Source organism: Pituophis catenifer, unplaced genomic scaffold (assembly GCF_029215685.1).
Source record: "Pituophis catenifer annectens isolate HBS135680 unplaced genomic scaffold, rPitCat1.0.hap2 SCAF_16, whole genome shotgun sequence".
NCBI lineage: Eukaryota > Metazoa > Chordata > Lepidosauria > Squamata > Colubridae > Pituophis > Pituophis catenifer.
In genome coordinates, this window is record NW_027256896.1 from 18,965,434 (window position 1) to 18,982,199 (window position 16,766).

General features: G+C 46.0%; 1 protein-coding gene across 2 annotated transcripts in view; it reads right to left on the reverse strand.

Moving 5' to 3' along the window:
* Nucleotides 1-16,766, reverse strand: part of SDK1 (sidekick cell adhesion molecule 1) — a 426,731-nt gene that overhangs the window by 55,189 nt on the left and 354,776 nt on the right. For both annotated transcript variants that reach the window (XM_070955387.1, XM_070955388.1), the window contains 3 exons: nucleotides 8,488-8,689; nucleotides 593-696; nucleotides 31-101 (listed from right to left, as the gene is read on the reverse strand). In XM_070955387.1, coding sequence (XP_070811488.1) covers nucleotides 31-101; nucleotides 593-696; nucleotides 8,488-8,689 — 377 coding nt within the window. The remainder of the gene's footprint in view (nucleotides 1-30; nucleotides 102-592; nucleotides 697-8,487; nucleotides 8,690-16,766) is intronic.

A 16,766-nucleotide genomic window follows, 5' to 3' on the forward strand; every position in this document is an offset into this window, starting at 1 on the left:
CTCAGGCTTCAGGGCTACTTTTCTACTCACCTGCCACTGTACTAGAACAGAGGACGTTGTGTATGGGGTCACAGACACGGAATTTGGTGGTTCATCTGGAACTAGAAAGAAAAAAAACAACTACACCAGATATGAAGATGACAAATGTGTTACTTGGCCACACAACTCTATAGATGAATGACAGAGGAGGATCACTCCTACCATGGGAGGTCCAGAAGCTTTGGACTATTCAGGGAAATGTGTGTCTATGCCAGTGTTTTTTTTTTACATTGGCAATTTTAAGATGGGTGGACTTCAACTCCCCAACTGGCTGGGGAATTCTGGGAGTTGAAGTCCACCCATCTTAAAGTTCCCAAGGTTGAGGAACCCTGGTCTACGCACTCAAGATCTCTCTTCCAGTCACCACTATTGAGCAAGGTACCACATATACTGTATACCTGTGCATTTTGTTTTTCTTGCCTAAATGTAGAACCTTACGTTTCGCACCACTGAATTTCATTTTGTTAGATAGCGCCCAAAGTCCATCACCATCTTGAATGATGGTGTAAGAGGCACCCCAAAAAAGACGTTGGCCGGCTGTTGTGGCCCTTACCATCTTGCAGTGTAGTGACTGCCTCCGTCTCGGCACCAAAATTGCTGTCTCCGACATCGTTGGTGGCTTTCAGGCGGAGCTTGTAAGAGGTAAAGGGGTTCAACCTGCAAGGGGTGGACCAAAATTTTTTTTTAAAAAAAATTAGTCAACATTTGCCTCGTGTTGTCATGCTTGTCATAATCTATGGGGAAGGCAGCATGGCACCATCCAAATATTCTGGATTACAACTCCCAAAAGCAGGGCTGAAATGCTCCCGGTTCGGACTGGATCGCCTGATCCGGTAGCGATGGTGGCGGGTGGTTCAGAGAACCAGTAGCAAAAATCCCTGCGCCCCCCATCATGCCCAGCTGAGTCGCACGATCATCAGAGGCTTTTTTTTTTTACTTTTAAAAGCATTTTTTCTACAACCTCTTCCGATGAAAAAATGCTTGTAAAAGTTAAAAAAAAAAAAGCCTCTGATGATCGCGTGGCTCAGCTGGGATCATCAGAGGCTTTTCAAAGCATTTTTTTCTGCAACCTCTTGGCCGAAGAGGTGGCAAAAAAAAAATGCTTTGAAAAGTCTCTGACAATCCCAGCTGAGTTGCCTGATCGCCAGAGAGGCATTTTTTAAAATGCCTCTCTGATGATCCCAGCTGAGTTGCCTGATCGCCAGAGGCTTTTCAAAGCATGAGAAAAAATGCTTTGAAAAGTTTTTTTTTAAAAAAAACAAAGTTGGCCACGCCCACCCAGTCACATTACCCCTCCCACCAAGCCACGCCCACAGAACCGGTAGTAACACATTTTACATTTCACCCCTGTCCAGAAGTGCTAATGATGCCACCCAGAGGTGGTATAAAGCCAGTTTGTGTGAACCGGTAGTGGAAATTCGCGGGTGGGCCTGCCGTTCCCCCCCCGCCCTGTGCTGTCCTATTTAGACACATTTTTGAGGCCAGGTGCACGCGCAAAGGCCGCAGGTACATTCCCTCACATTTTCGGTCCTGGGCGAACCAATAGGTAAATTATGTGAATCCCACTTCTGATGCCACTTCAGTTGGAATTCATGGAAGTTGTAGACCCGAAGACAGAAAAGACACCAAGATTTTTTTTTTTTTTTGGTATGGCCACTTTTGGATTTAAGCTCACTTAGCTGCTCTCTCTCCGAATCTATTTAGTGAGCGAAAGAATTAGTTTATAAGAGGGCATTGTGAGCAGCTAATTAAAGAGCGATAATTTATTATTACTATGTTAATATTGTAATCTCTCTCTCTCTCTCTCTCTCTCTCTCTCTCTCTCTCTCTCTCTCTCTCTCTCTCTCTCTCTCTCTCTCTTTGCTTCTGCTTCCAACGCCAAAGTACCTAAGAGCTTGTTTGAGATAAGGACAGGTTTCACAAGATTTTTTTAAAAAAATTTTCAACCTTAAAAATAAAGCCTACTGAATGTATTCCTGTAAGGCCACTCATTAATATTATAATGTAGTCCAGAATTACCCGGTTAGGGGATGAAAGCAGTAACAGGAAAATTCAAATGAAGCGTACAAGGACGTAGAAGATTTTACTCTTCCCGACTCCTTTTTCTCGGCGCATCTAAGTGACACCTTTTACAGTGATCAAAGATTATCTGCCTCTGGTTTCCTAGGTGGGAGATATCAGTGGATTTATGCAAGAGCGGGCTGAATGACAGAGGGATAAATGGAAATGAGATCCACCTTGGTTAATCTACTAGGCAATGCTCTCTCATCCTGGGTGCATCTCCAAGAAGTAGGCATGCGGCTTATTTAACTCTGACAGAGACAGGGGATTCCCTGCAGGATCCCTGCACTCTCGGTGACGTTAAGATATTCAAAGTCGGACTTCCAGCTGAGGCGAATTGATATGAGCTTCTAGGGCAACCAGCAGGAGCCTTCCTTCGGTGTGACTAACAAGGTCTGCAGGAGTTCAGAGTTGCTCGCAATAGGCTGAGCTAATTATAAGCGGTGAAAGTCAGCCAACCAGCAGACTCAACTAAGCAATCCAGATACAAGTACCGGAGACAGAAGATTAAAACATGGGGAGGTAAGATGCTGGGACTGAGGAGCAGCAGAGGGCATTGCTTGGTGAAGGTCTATGTTGGACAAATGCTATATACGGACTCAGCTTGGCTTGATATTAGGCAGTTGCATCAGTGAGGAACCCCAAAGATGAGACTTTGTGCTTCATTTATTTATTTATTTATCTATTCATTCATTCATTCATTCATTCATTCATTCATTTTATTCAATTTGTATACTGCCCTTCTCCTAGTGGACTCAGGGCGGTGCACAGCCAGAACTAAAACACATACCAATACAAAATTTAAAATTTTTAAAAGAATTACATGACGTGGGCCCAAAATTTAAAACATTCAAACTAAAACCCATTGACAATTTAAAAAGCTAAGAAAGGGGGGGGGGTTCACGCCAGCCCTGCTTGATGGAAAAGAAAAGTTTTTAGAGCAAAACTGTATGTTTGGAAGCCTCTTGTGGAAATGGTGCTTGGAATCAGAGGTGGGTTCCAGCAGGTTCTGACCAGTTCTGGAGAACCTGTAGCGGAAATTTTGAGTTGTTCGGAGAACCGGTAGTAAAAATTCTGACTGGCCCCGCCCCTATCTATTCTCTGCCTCCCGAGTCCCAGCTGATCGGGAGGAAATGGGGATTTTGCAGTAACCTTCCCCTGGAGTGGGGTGGGAATGGAGATTTTACAGTATCCTTCCCCTGCCACGCCCACCAAGTCATGCCCACCAAGCCATGCCACGCTCACCAAGCCACACCCATAGAACCGGTAGTAAAAAATGTTGAAACCCACTACTGGTTAGGATGTTTCTCTACAGAATAGAATAACAGAGTTGGAAGGGACCTTGGAGGTCTTCTAGTCCAACCCCCTGCTTGGGCAGGAAACCCCAGGGGTGAAATCCCTCTGTTTATGCAGCCTAGAACTGTGTTGGCTTTTTTGGCAGCTGCTGCACACTCCAGAGCTTCACAATCCAGGAGACCCTCTAAACAAATCCTTCTAACATCTTACTACCAGTCGGTGTGTTGTGAAATGAAGCATTTATTGACCAAGTGTGAAATCTTCCCACAACATGTGCTTCACACAGAAGGAGTTTAGCTCGTTAATCTTGACAATAAGAGTGTTTTTGCTTTGACGATTAATAGCAGCAACATGAAAGTAGGTAAAGGCAAGGAGGTTCTATCACTGTTGTCCTTGAGAAGAGGCAGCCTGAGAAATCTGCACTTCTCATGGCAAGTCAGTTTTCTCAAGAACCCTTAGAGATAAATTTAACCGTTTCAGTTGTTTGACAGATACTGAACAAGTGGGGTGCTCTAAAAAGGCTAGATGAAATGAGGGGATTATTAGCAACAATGCATACAGTTGCTAAATCTGTAATAGAGGTGATCACCCAAGAAAATGGTACTCATCTTGAGGAACCATCTGCTGGCTCACTCCTATTTGAAGATGGAACATAGACATGAAAAAGAACAACAAGGAATCTTTGGGATACGTTTCTAACACACTTCATCTACTTCTTGATAAAACACTACCGTACCCAATGGAAAATGTAAAGAAAGGGAAACAAAAATTGAGGCCAATAGACAAGAGGAAGCAAGAACCCCAGATGGAGTTACCAGAGAGGTTGGCCATACAGAAAAGGACTGAGTGACAAGGAGGACACCTTTAGCTCAACACTTCTCAAAACAGACATAGGCCCAAAGGGATACAGCAGACGTGGTATTCAGCAGGTTCTGACCAGTTCTGGAAAACCAGTAGCGGAAATTTTGAGTAGTTCGGAGAACCTATAAATGCCACCTCTGACTGGTCCCGCCCCCATCTATTCTCTGTTTCCCGAGTCCCAGCTAATCAGGAGGAAATGGGGATTTGGCAGTAACCTTCCCCTGGAGTGGGGAGGGAATGGGGATTTGGCAGTATCCTTCTCCTGGAGTGGGGAGGGAATGGGGATTTGGCAGTAACCTTCCCCTGGAGTGGGGAGGGAATGGGGATTTGGCAGTATCCTTCCCCTGAAGTGGGGAGGGAATGGAGATTTTGCAATATCCTTCTCCTGGAGTGGGGAGGGAATGGGGATTTGGCAGTATCTTTCCCCTGGAGTGGGGAGGGAATGGAGATTTTACAGTATCCTTCCCCTGCCACGCCCACCAAGCCACGCCCACCAAGCCATGACACACCCACCAAGCCACATCCACAGAACCGGTAGTAAAAATTTTTGAATCCCACTACTGGGCTACAGCTTATGAAGCAGTCCAAAATGGGCTAAGGAGAGAACATGAGGGATGAAAATCAGCTCTTAAGAGTAAGCTATCCCTTTTGGATGCTCACATGTTTCTGAGTTGTCAGCCTACGATGGTACGTATCCAGATGCTCACCTCCAAACCTGTTGGAGCTGAATGAACAGCAAGGCAGTAGTAAGGTAGACCAATTTCAAACCGGTACATTTTTTTTTTCAACCCCGGAGGAATCTTGGGCAATCTCACTCTCTCTGAACAACCGAAAGATTCATGCTCTTCAACCCCAAATTCCAAAATTTTCCCAGTCATGCAAGTTGGATGGGAGGTCACCCTTAGAGTCCCCAGATTTTAAGGGTGAGACAAGAAAAAGAAAAAAAAATACAGAAAAGGAGACGAGAGTGGCCTAAATGCCGATTCTTTGTACTTGCACTTCTGTATTTTATTGCTGCAATTTCTTTTATCTATTTTACCCTGGAATTAGATCCTATATTTTGCCTTCATTTTCTTTGATACGAGTGTAAGACTAATCGATTAATCAACCACTACATTTAATTCTATTGCACTGTATGGAGGATATGGGAGGATTGCCCAGAGGGGTTGGGATAGCTGTTTACATGCAGGAAACAACTCTGAGTGCTTAAAGATGAAAAATTTTAATGTCAAACAAACATCCTTGATTGAGTAGACAATGCTCAGGGCTTTAAATAATGAAATTGAAGTCTCTTTAGACAAGATCTTAAAGACATTCAGCTTGGCATGATTTAGAGCTAATGGAATCTTTCTGCAGAATCTCTAAAAATAAATATTCCCAATCAGACACAATTACTTTTGGGAGTTGCAATCCCACACGTCCAGAAAACTCAAGGCTGGAGAGACAGTTCTTGGGTATATAAAGATCAATACAAACTGCAACAAGAGATATACAGGTAGCTGTGGGGAAAGGTAGGCCCCCATTGTAAAGGTATAGCTGCTTGAAGACAGATGTGGAAAACCAAGTTGCCTGGTGCTAGGGGGCTCAACCCATTGAGTTAAGGCCATCACATCGTTCTTACGATGGAATCTTTCGATCAGAAAAGACTCTAAAACAGAAGAATTCAAGAATCTCTATGGTCTTGGAGAAGGCCTGGGTCAGACATGGAGATTTAGTGATTGGCATCTCCAATTATGTTGTGGTCCACCAGCAGCCTGCACAGCTGACAGCAGAGTCGGACAGTGAGGAGGCTGAGGAAGAACATGGGACAGTCCTGGAGGTTGGGAAAGGCCCAGACGAGGGCTCTGCGTCAGAGGCAGAGATGGGGCCAGGGCCATCGGGGAGTGATGTGCGGACTCCGGAGCCTCCAGAGTCAGACAGCAGAGAGGCAGAGGAACAGGAGGAGCCTGTTCCTAGTGCACGCATGCAAAGAGCTGCCAGAAGGCAAGAGCAGCTGAAGCAAAAAGGACAACTCGGGAGTAAGGCCAAGAGATGATTGGCCTCTGCCATAAGGCTTAAAACAGACCAGCAACGGCTCTTAGGCTCTTTGTCGGAAAACAACGTTGATAGATTTGTTTCTTGTCTTGCTGCGTTTATTTCTTGTCGGCGTCTCCTGCTTCTGAACTTTTGGCAAGAAAAGCCTTTGGCAGGTTGCCTAATTAGACCAAGGTTGGTGATAAGGCTGAAGAATTTGTGTTATGAAGAATTTGTTTTGAATTAGTTTGGACTACGCTGAGAATGAGTTAATGTTCTAATAAAGTCTGTTTGTTTTGAACTGATTGCGTCTGATAATACCTACTTGGGTCTGGGTCAGAACAAATTAACCTGCTGTACATGTACATGTGGAGTGCGTGCCAACTGTGCACTGTGTGTGGGCGCATGTGTGCTGTGCACCAAACACACACTGCATGCACAAACGCAGTGCGTGCCAAACTGATAAACGATTCTTCCTTTTATGTACACTGAGAGCATATGCACCAAAGACAAATTCCTTGTGTGTCCAATCACACTTGGCCATTAAAGAATTCTATTCTATTCTATTCTATTCTATTCTATTCTATTCTATTCTATTCTATTCTATTCTATTCTATTCTATTCTATTCTATTCTATTCTACTCTACTCTACTCTACTCTACTCTACTCTACCCTCTACCACTGAAATTTCTTTAAAAAAAAAACACAAGCAACACTTTTAATGTAATGCCCCAAAGCTTCCTCGCATTCCTCAATCTTTTTCAACAGCAACTCACCAGCAGTTAAAACTTCCTTCGGCACCTTGAGAAGTAGATTAACTGGGAAGTCTCTTTTGCAAGCACAGGGCGGCTTGAGAAGCAATTGTGGGGAGAATTTTAATTCCAAGCCCAATCTAACCAAGGCTGGATAATGCTATTTAGACAGGCAATGTGATCTCTTCCTTCCTCACTAGGGGAAGATGGATAAAACCGCCCTCATTTAATCTGAAAATCAGATTTAAACACAGAGGCAGAAACCCAGAACGTGCCTAGGAATGAATGTCAGGAACTTCCTGCCAAAAAAAGGGAGTGAAGAATTCCTGCCTAGCTGGATAGCGGCTGAGAAAAAGAACGAGAGTCTTGCTAATTAACAAATGGAAATTAACATGTCTGCGATTAAAATGTGGCGTTCTTTCAGAGATTTGCCAGACAGCAGAAACTGAGAACTGTGATTTAGTTCTCGGTCCGACATCGCTTCTTGCAAACCTGGTGAAGGAAAGGATGACTACAGGCGATCCTTGATAGAGCCTAAAATATCCATCGCTAAGCAAGATGGTTAAGGGAGTTTGGCCCCATTTTGCGACAGTTGTTAAGTGAACCACTGCAGTTCAGTTAACATCAAAAACATCATCAAAAAAGCACAACAAAGAACGTTCTTTCTGTGCCAACTCGGAATACTCTAACTGCCCAAGGAGCTGCTGATCCAGTTCTACAGAGGGATTATTGAGTCTGTCATCTGCACCAATAAAGAATTCTATTCTATCCTATTCTGACGTATTTCTACGTTGCAGCCATTCTTTCATTATTGGGGGTGGGAGGAGTTCCAGCATGACGCTTTTACACCTTGCTGTTGTGCAACCAGCTTTTTTGAATTAAATAGTGGTTCCACAAGCTCATTCGATAGCTAATTCCAGCACTGTTAATTAGTAGCGTTCTTTTTCTAGTCGAAGGCCTTTTTATTACTTCCTGTTCAATGCGGGAGCCGACACTGCTGATAAATAGCATCACACCCTGATATTAATTATTCCGAGATTGTTCCTCTCCGCTGGGGAAGCAGTTTAATCACCTGATTCCTTTCGTTGTTGTTGTTGTTGTCGTCCGTCCCTTTTCATCTTTTTTATTAATTTATTGGAAGTATATCAGGGGAACGCATTATTAAATCGCCTTCGTAACAATGAAAAAAAGCTAAAAAAAAATTGTGGAACTTTGCTCTTTACGGATTAAGAGGGAGATTTGGGGTCTCAGGACTCTTCAGTCGAGCTTGGAGATTTGTCGATTTGATCATGAATTGATCAAATCTTGATCAATGAATTTTTGATCAAGAATTTTGAATTTTGCTACCAAAAAAAGTCATACCACTTACCTGTCAAAGGGATTCCTTTTTGCGGCTTTGCGGTGAGAAGATATGGTTTGCATTTTTTTGTCATCTCCTGATGGAAGTATTTAATATGAGACTTACCTGTCAATCAAGCAGGAGGTAGCTTTGTGATTGACAGATGAAGAGTAGGTTTTCCAGTCTCCATTTGGGAGCTCTTTCAACTGAATGGTAAAGTAACGGATGGGAGAAGAACCGTCGCTTCCAGGGACCCAGTGCAGATGGAGACTCCGGGATGTGACTTCGGACTGAGGGACCTTTAATTCCTTGGGAGGGGATGGTCGTTCTGAAAAACAAATCACGGAACAATTATGACCTTTCTGAGAAATTGAGAACTAGCAGAAATGTGGAGTCATGAATGGAAGAACTTCAGAAGCAGTCTAGCACTGATGATGTTTCCTAATTGGGTAATGAAATGTCTGCAAGAAAACAATCAAGCTTAGAGAGCATCAAGGACCCAACAGTTCCTCCTCCTCCTCCTCCTCCTCCTCCTCCTCCTCCTCCTCCTCCTCCTCCTCCTCCTCCTCCTCCCCACATCCCCACTCCCTTCTAGCACTGATGATGTTACCTAACTGGGTCATGAAACATCTGGAAGAAAACAACCAAGCTCAGAGAGCATCAAGGACCCCATAGTTCAACCCTGAGCTACAAATATTCAAAGGAAATCCTTCTTCTCTTCCTCCTTTCTCCTCCCCATCCCCTCACTCCCTTCTAGCACTGATGACATCACCTAGTTGGGTTACAAAACATCTGCAAGAAAACAACCAAGTTGAGGGAGTACCAAGGCCCCCACAGTTCATGAGTGTTAGAGAAGAAGAAAAAAAAATAACATGGCCTAGTTCTGTGTTTGTTTGGTCCTGATTATAATTCTGTTCTTCACTTTTGCGACATAAAACATTGGGTGCGTATGTTTTCCTTTGTATCTAGGAAGGAAGGAAGGAGCAGGGAGATAAGTTTTCCTGGCATTCTTATGATGGCTGAGAGCACACTGGCTGATTTATTCAAAGGAATCTCTGGCGCCAGGCGTTGCTTAATGCCAAGGAGAAAGGTGACCATCAGTAATGTATCAGCCGAGAACTTGGCCCTATCTCTCCTCACCCATCAATTTCGGTCGGAGAAAATCAACACGGTGAGGAATAATTATTTAATTGTTTATCATGGACACTATTGATTCTGATTAAAATGTGTGGCATGCAACAAAGCAGGCATTGATTAGGGATGCCACAGTGGCTTGTCTTTGAATTAATTTGAATCAAATTGAGAATCTAATTTGATTCAATTCCATCAGCACCTGTTTCGGTAAATATCTACTCCTGGCTGCCTGAACCTCTGACAGTTTTCTACAAAGAACAGCTTGTGTTTTGGCTTTTCTCTCTTCCGTCCCTCTGCCCTTCTGAAAACATTCGCTGTAAGACGCGGCGTGGTTTAGCACTCGGTAGGGGTTGATGGTGCCAGCAGGATGATCAACCGTACATCAACAAGAGTCCTCTTGGTGTCAACAACCTGACATCAACCTGAGTTGCATGAGATGATGTTGGGATTAGGACCAGGGGTGGGGCTGCTGGGGGTTCACAGAGGTTCGGGAAAACCTCTAGCTATGATTCTGTGCAGTTCAGAGAACCCCCAAATCCCACTCCTGGCTGGCCCTGCCCACCCCGGCCTGCCTCTCCCAGGAGTCCCCACGTGGACCATTTTGGATGTAGGTAAGTGCAGGGCATGTGCGGAGGCTCAGGAAGGGTGGAAAAACGGGCGTACTGGAAGTTCGGGAACTGGAGCGAACCGGTAGCATTTCACCCCTGCTGCAATCTATACACGACCTAGGAGCCAACTTGTATTTGTAGCAGATTGAATAATTGGACGCCACAGTGGATGGTGAAAAGGAAGACCTGATAGCAGGTGTTGTGGTCCGCCAGCAACCTGCGGAGCTGGCAGCGGAGTCGGACAGCGAGGAGGCTGAGGAAGAACATGGGCCAGTCCTGGAGGCTGGGGAAGGCCTGCATCAGAGGCAGAGATGGGGCCAGGGCCATCAGGGAGTGATGTGCGGACTCCGGAGCCTCCAGAGGCAGATAGCAGAGAGGCAGAGGAACAGGAGGAGCCTGTTCCTAGTGCACGCATGAGAAGAGCTGCCAGAAGGCAAGAGCAGCTAAAGCAAAGAGGACGACTTGGGAGTAAGGCCAAGAGATGATTGGCCCCTCCCACAAGGCTTAAAAGACCAGCAACGGCTCTTGGGCTCTTTGTCGGAAAACAATGTTGATAGACTTGTTCTTGTCTTGCTGCACTTATCTCTTGTTGGCGTCTTCTGCTTCTGAACTTTTGCCAAGAGAAGCCTTTGGCAGTTTGCCTAATTATACCAAGGTTGGCGATTAGACTGAAGAATTTGTGTTATGAAGAATTTGTTTTAATTTAGTTTGGACTATGCTGAGAATGAGTTAATTCTCAGGTGTTCTAATAACATCTGTTTGTTTTGGAACCGTTTGTGTCTAATACTACCTACTGGGTCACAACAGAAGTATAGATAGCCCCCGACTTGCAATCATGTGTTTAGTGGCCATTCGAAGCTACAACAGCACTGAAAAAAGAGACTTACGAACGGTTTTCATATTTAAAAGATTATTGCAGCATCCCCATGGTCACATGGGCAAAATTTGGGCAACTGGCATGTATTATGACCTGCACCATCATTTCCCAGCTAACTTCTGACAAAATCAACGGGGAAAGCCAGATTTCTTTAATGACCACGTGATTCACTTAACAACCTTGGCGGGGAAAAAGAAAGGCCACCACTCACTAAACCATTGCCTTGCTCAGCAACAGAAATTTTGGGCCATAAATCGAGGAACACCTGTATTTACCAACTTTATCAACTGTGGAGTTCAACTCCCAGGATTCTTCCGGCCGACATGCAAATAAAATGCAGGGATCAGAAAATAAACCTGAAGTGAAAATCCCTGAAGATTGTAATTTAGACTCCTGGCGTACCTCGGTGGGTAGCGAGGACACTTGAAACAGGCGTCCTCTTAAAGCAAATCTCCTGTATAATTGCATAGCACATTTGGAATGAGGAAGGAACATAAAATGTCAGCTGAAGATGTGAGACGTGGCAAGGCAGGGCTGAGAAAAAAAATACTTTGATCCTAACCCACCTCGAGGAAGAGCTGGCCAATTTAATTAAGACCAGAAGTAAACAGAACCGTTCTTTATTATACGATTGGCTGAACCGGTCCAGCAATTCTAGTGGAAATGGCAGCCAGTCTGCACAAATCTGTCCTTCCAACTCCTCCTCAAGGACAGCCTCCCCTAGATTAGCAATTCAATCAGAAGGGCCCCCAAAGCACGAATGTTTATTGCCAAGTCCGTCAAGAATCAGGAAGGCGAGGACCACGAGTTGAGAAGTCATCCATCCACCTGCCATCCGGGAAAACAATTTCCAAGCAGACAGTGAATGATGGAACACTGACGAGCAAGATAATCTGTCTGCCCTGTATCTGGGTGGGAAAATCAGTTGCTCTTGCAATCGTTGAAACGCTAGAGGACGTGGGTGGAGCTCGGAAGCTGCCTGGCTTCAAGGGAAACCTTTGAAATCCTCAGGAGGAAAGAGACGGAATGCCAGGCGCAAGGAACCAGAAAGCCTCTATGAGGAGGTCAAAGCAGTGTCTTTATGGCTGTACGAATACAAGAGAATATTTGTAGCTCAGGGTTGACATGAGGGCTCCTTGGTGCTCTCTGAAATTGCTGGTTTTCTCCCAGATGTTTTGTGAACTTAACTGGGTAACAACACCAGTGCTAGAAGGGAGTTGGGTTTGTGAGAGCGGAGAGGAGGAGGAGGAGGAGGCGGAAGAAGAGGAGGTGGAGGAGGAGGAGGAGGACAAGGAGGAGGAGGACAAGGACTATGGGGGTCTTTGATGCTCTCTGAGCTTGCTTGTTTTCTTGCAGATGTTTCATGACCCTAATTGGGTAACATCACCAGTTCTAGAAGGGAGTGCGGTTTGTGAGAGAGGAGGAGGAGGAGGCGGAGGAGGAGGAGGAGGAGGAGGAGGAGGAGGAGGAGGAGGAGGAGGACGACGACGACTATGGGGGTCTTTGATGCTCTCTGAGCTTGCTTGCAGATGTTTCTTGCAGATGTTTCATGACCCAACTAGGTAACATCATCAGTGCTAGAAGGGAGTTGGGTTTGTGAGAGGGAGGAGGAGGAGGAGGAGGAAGAGGATAATGACTATGGAGGTCTTTGATGCTCTCTGAGCTTGCTTGCTTGCTTGAAGATGTTTCATTACCCTAACTGGGTAGCATCATCAGTGCTAGAAAGGAGTGGGGTTTGTGAGAGGAGAGAGTAAGAGGAGGAGGAGGAGGAGGAGGAGGAGGAGGAGGAGGAGGAGGAGGAGGAGGAGGAGGAGGAGGAGGAGGAGGGGGAACTGTGGGGTCCTTTGTGCTCTCTGAGCTTGCTTGCTTTCATTACCCAAACATTTCATTACCCAAACTAGGTAACATCACCAGTGCTAGAAGGGAGTGGGGTTGCAGGATATGCTATACTAGAGCATAAGTGTAGTATGACACTGTTGCATCTAACCATGGGAACGTGGATGGCGGTGGCTGAACTGCCAGTCACTCCAAAGGAAAGTACCCTCAACTTTGCAGCCAAGTGTTAAGGGAGAAAGAAAAAGGTTTTTCCGTTAAGTCTCAAAGTACTCCAGACAATGATAAGACTTGTTCTTCTGGCAACAGCAGAGAAAAGGAAATTATGGGATGCAACTATTAAATGCCAAGTGGTATCTCCCACATAAAGCGGTGAAGTTGCTCTCAAGTCAAGCTTGACTTCTGAGGATTACATTCCTGCAGTTTTCTTTGCCACATTATAGTTTTATTATGGCCAGGAAGAGAGAGAGAAAAAAAAAACCCACTCATTCTCCAAGCAGTATTCTTGCTTCTCATCTGTGGGAGAATGTATATTGGGAGGAAGGTAAATTTTAGTTTTCATAAAAAGTATATATATATATATATATATATATATAATGAATGCTAAGACACTTTTCCAGCAAAAAAAGACAGAATAACGGAAGAATGGCGTGGGGGAGAGAGAGAAGAGTTTTGCACGGATAATAACCGCACGGAACAGGTAATTTCAGCAGGTGTGATACGAAGTTTTCTACAGAACCTATAAAGTGCAGGAGCCTTGTCTGTTTTTGCACCCCAGTTCAGTGGAATCAGACAGACGTGTGATGAACTTGGAAAGGAAGTAGGATAGGACCTTGTTAACAGTTGAATGGTGACCACGAGATCATTCCAAGATCTGGGGATATATTGGGAAGTCAACAAAACATCCTGGAAGAAGGCAACACCAACTTCCTTCCATACAGTTGCCAGAGGAAGGACTTTCCGTTGAGGTCCATTAGTGATTGGCAGGTTTGGGCAGATAGAGTTGCAGAGGCTGGGAATCCAGCTTAAGTTGGATCCAACTTAAATGATGATTTACAGCGTTATACTTGTTTTGGCCAAGGCTGTCAGTGTTATTTGTGAGCAGGCACAGGCTCCATCTGCTCCTTGTATGTTGTAAGTGAACAATTTATGACACGAGCATCGGAAATCTTCGGCGTTCAACAATAAGCATCCAAGGAGCAGCCTTGGAGTTTGCTAGGACTGGATGAGGGAGCTTGAAATGACATCAAGGAGGGCAGAGATAGGAACGGGATAGTAGGTGCATTGTAGAGTTTTCTAGAAGGCCATTTTTACATTCACGGAAGTTTTAACTCCCCTTGATCCCAGATTTTACTAGTTAATGGAGAGTAGGTTGAACATCAGAGATAGGTTCTACTTACCTTTACTACTGGTTCGCAACGGGATCGCGCAAGCATGCGCAGATCGCTGATGATGACATCCGGGACGCTGGGCGGGGCCTCCCACCAGTTTTACTACCGGTTCTTGCAAACCGGTCTGGACCGGGGGCAATTCGGGAAGGCTTGGACTCCGACTGGGTAGGTACAGGCGGGTTGTCCGAGGTCTGTCTTGAGACGGTTATCTGGGATGAGTTTGACCCTGTGACTCCCGAGGACGTGGACAGGATGCTGGGGAGGTTGAACGCAACCACATGTTTATTGGACCCGTGTCCCTCCTGGTTGGTGCTGGCTACCCGGGAGGTTACACGAGGCTGGCTCCAGAGGATTATAAATGCTTCCTTGAGCGAGGGGTTCTTGCCTTCCGCCTTGAAAGAGGCGGTGGTGAGGCCCCTCCTCAAGAAGCCCTCTCTGGACCCAGCTGTTTTAGCAAACTATCGTCCAGTTTCCAACCTTCGCTTCCTGGCGAAGGTTGTTGAGAGTGTGGTTGCGCGACAGCTCCCGCAGTACCTGGAGGAAACCGTCTATCTAGATCCATTCCAGTCCGGCTTCAGGCCCGGGTACAGCACGGAAACGGCATTGGTCGCGTTGGTTGATGATCTCTGGAGGGCTCGGGACAGAGGTTGCTCCTCTGTTCTGGTCCTATTAGACCTCTCAGCGGCTTTTGATACCATCGACCATGGTATCATGCTGCGCCGGTTGGAGGGGTTGGGAGTGGGAGGCACTGTTTTACGGTGGTTCTCCTCCTATCTCTCCGACAGGTCGCAGTCTGTGTTGGCTGGAGGGCAGAGGTCGACCTCAAGGCACTTGGTTTGTGGGGTGCCACAAGGGTCGGTCCTCTCGCCTCTCCTGTTCAACATTTATGTGAAGCCGCTGGGCGAGATCATCCGTGGTTTTGGGGTGCAGTGCCATCTGTACGCTGATGACACCCAGCTGTACATCTCCACCCCAGACCAACCCAACGATGCCCTTGAAGTGATGTCCCGGTGCCTGGAGGCGGTGCGGGTCTGGATGGGGCGGAACAGGCTCCGACTCAATCCCTCCAAGACTGAGTGGCTGTGGCTGCCGGCGTCCCGATATAGTCAGCTGGTGCCATCGCTGACTATTGGGGGCGAGACATTGGCCCCCACGGAGAGGGTGCGTAACTTGGGTGTCCTCCTGGACGCACGGCTGTCCTTAGAAGAGCATTTGACGGCCGTGGCCAGGGGGGCTTTCTATCAGGTTCGCCTGATACGCCAGTTGCGCCCCTTTCTGGATCGGGACTCCCTATGCACGGTCACTCATGCCCTCGTTACTTCCCGCCTTGACTACTGTAATGCTCTCTACATGGGGCTCCCCTTGAGGAGCACTCGGAGGCTCCAACTGGTGCAGAATGCAGCCGCGCGGGTACTTATGGGGGCGGCATGGCACTCCCACGTGACACCTCTCCTGCGCGAGCTGCATTGGCTTCCAGTGGTCTTCCGAGTGCGCTTCAAGGTGTTGGTTCTCATCTTCAAAGCGCTCCATGGCTTAGGACCCAGTTATTTACGAGACCACCTTCTGCCTCCGATAACCTCCCACCGGCCAACACGCTCCCACAGAGAGGGTCTCCTCAGGGTGCCGTCTGTCAGGCAATGTCGGCTGGCGACCCCCCGGGGAAGAGCCTTCTCTGTGGGGGCACCCGCCCTCTGGAATGAGCTGCCCCCAGGGATACGACTAATCCCGGATCTCCGGACCTTCCGCCGGGCCCTGAAGACTTTTCTGTTTCAGCAAGCCGGGCTGGGTTAAAATTTTTTTAATTGGTGAATTTTATGGGTAACGGGGTTTTAAATTGGAGAAGCCTAAGATAATTTAATTCTGTTTTAATGCATTTTAATATTTGTATTGTGTGTTTTTAATCTTGGCTGTTCACCGCCCCGAGTCCTTCGGGAGAGGGGGCGGTATAAAAATTTAATAAATAAATAAAATAAATAAATAAATAACCCACCACTGTTGAATATGTCCACGGAAAAGTAGTTGAGGTGTAAATTGCATGTGGATGTGCATTGGTGTACATGGATGAGTGAAAATATACTAGCCATCCTTATTAATTTTGGGTGTTGCGGTCTAATAACCAGGAGCATAAACCTTGGAGAAGGCAGTTCTAGGGCATTATAATAAATTATTGAGGTTGTGCTGGGTGCTCTGGAGTTACGATGGACATGTTCCAGAACCTTGGTGACACCCACACAATGTTCAAAGGTCATTTTTGGGGGCTAGATTTTGAAGCTGCTCAGAGATGCTGGACGCCGAGTAGATTTATGTAGCGTACGGCATATCGTACATGGACCAGAAATATATGTTAGCATTTCACCTAGAAATGATAGGTATTTTCACAATAAGGTAGATAATTTCTCATTTCGCCCGAGTAGATATAATCCTGCTTCTGGGAGAAACCTCTGAAGAATTAGCTCCTATTCATTCCCATGAGGAATCTGACACACAGTGAAAATAAGCTCTGCAATATTGTTTTGCTCTTTATTTCCCCATTTGTCCATCTTCCCTGAGGAACCTCATTCC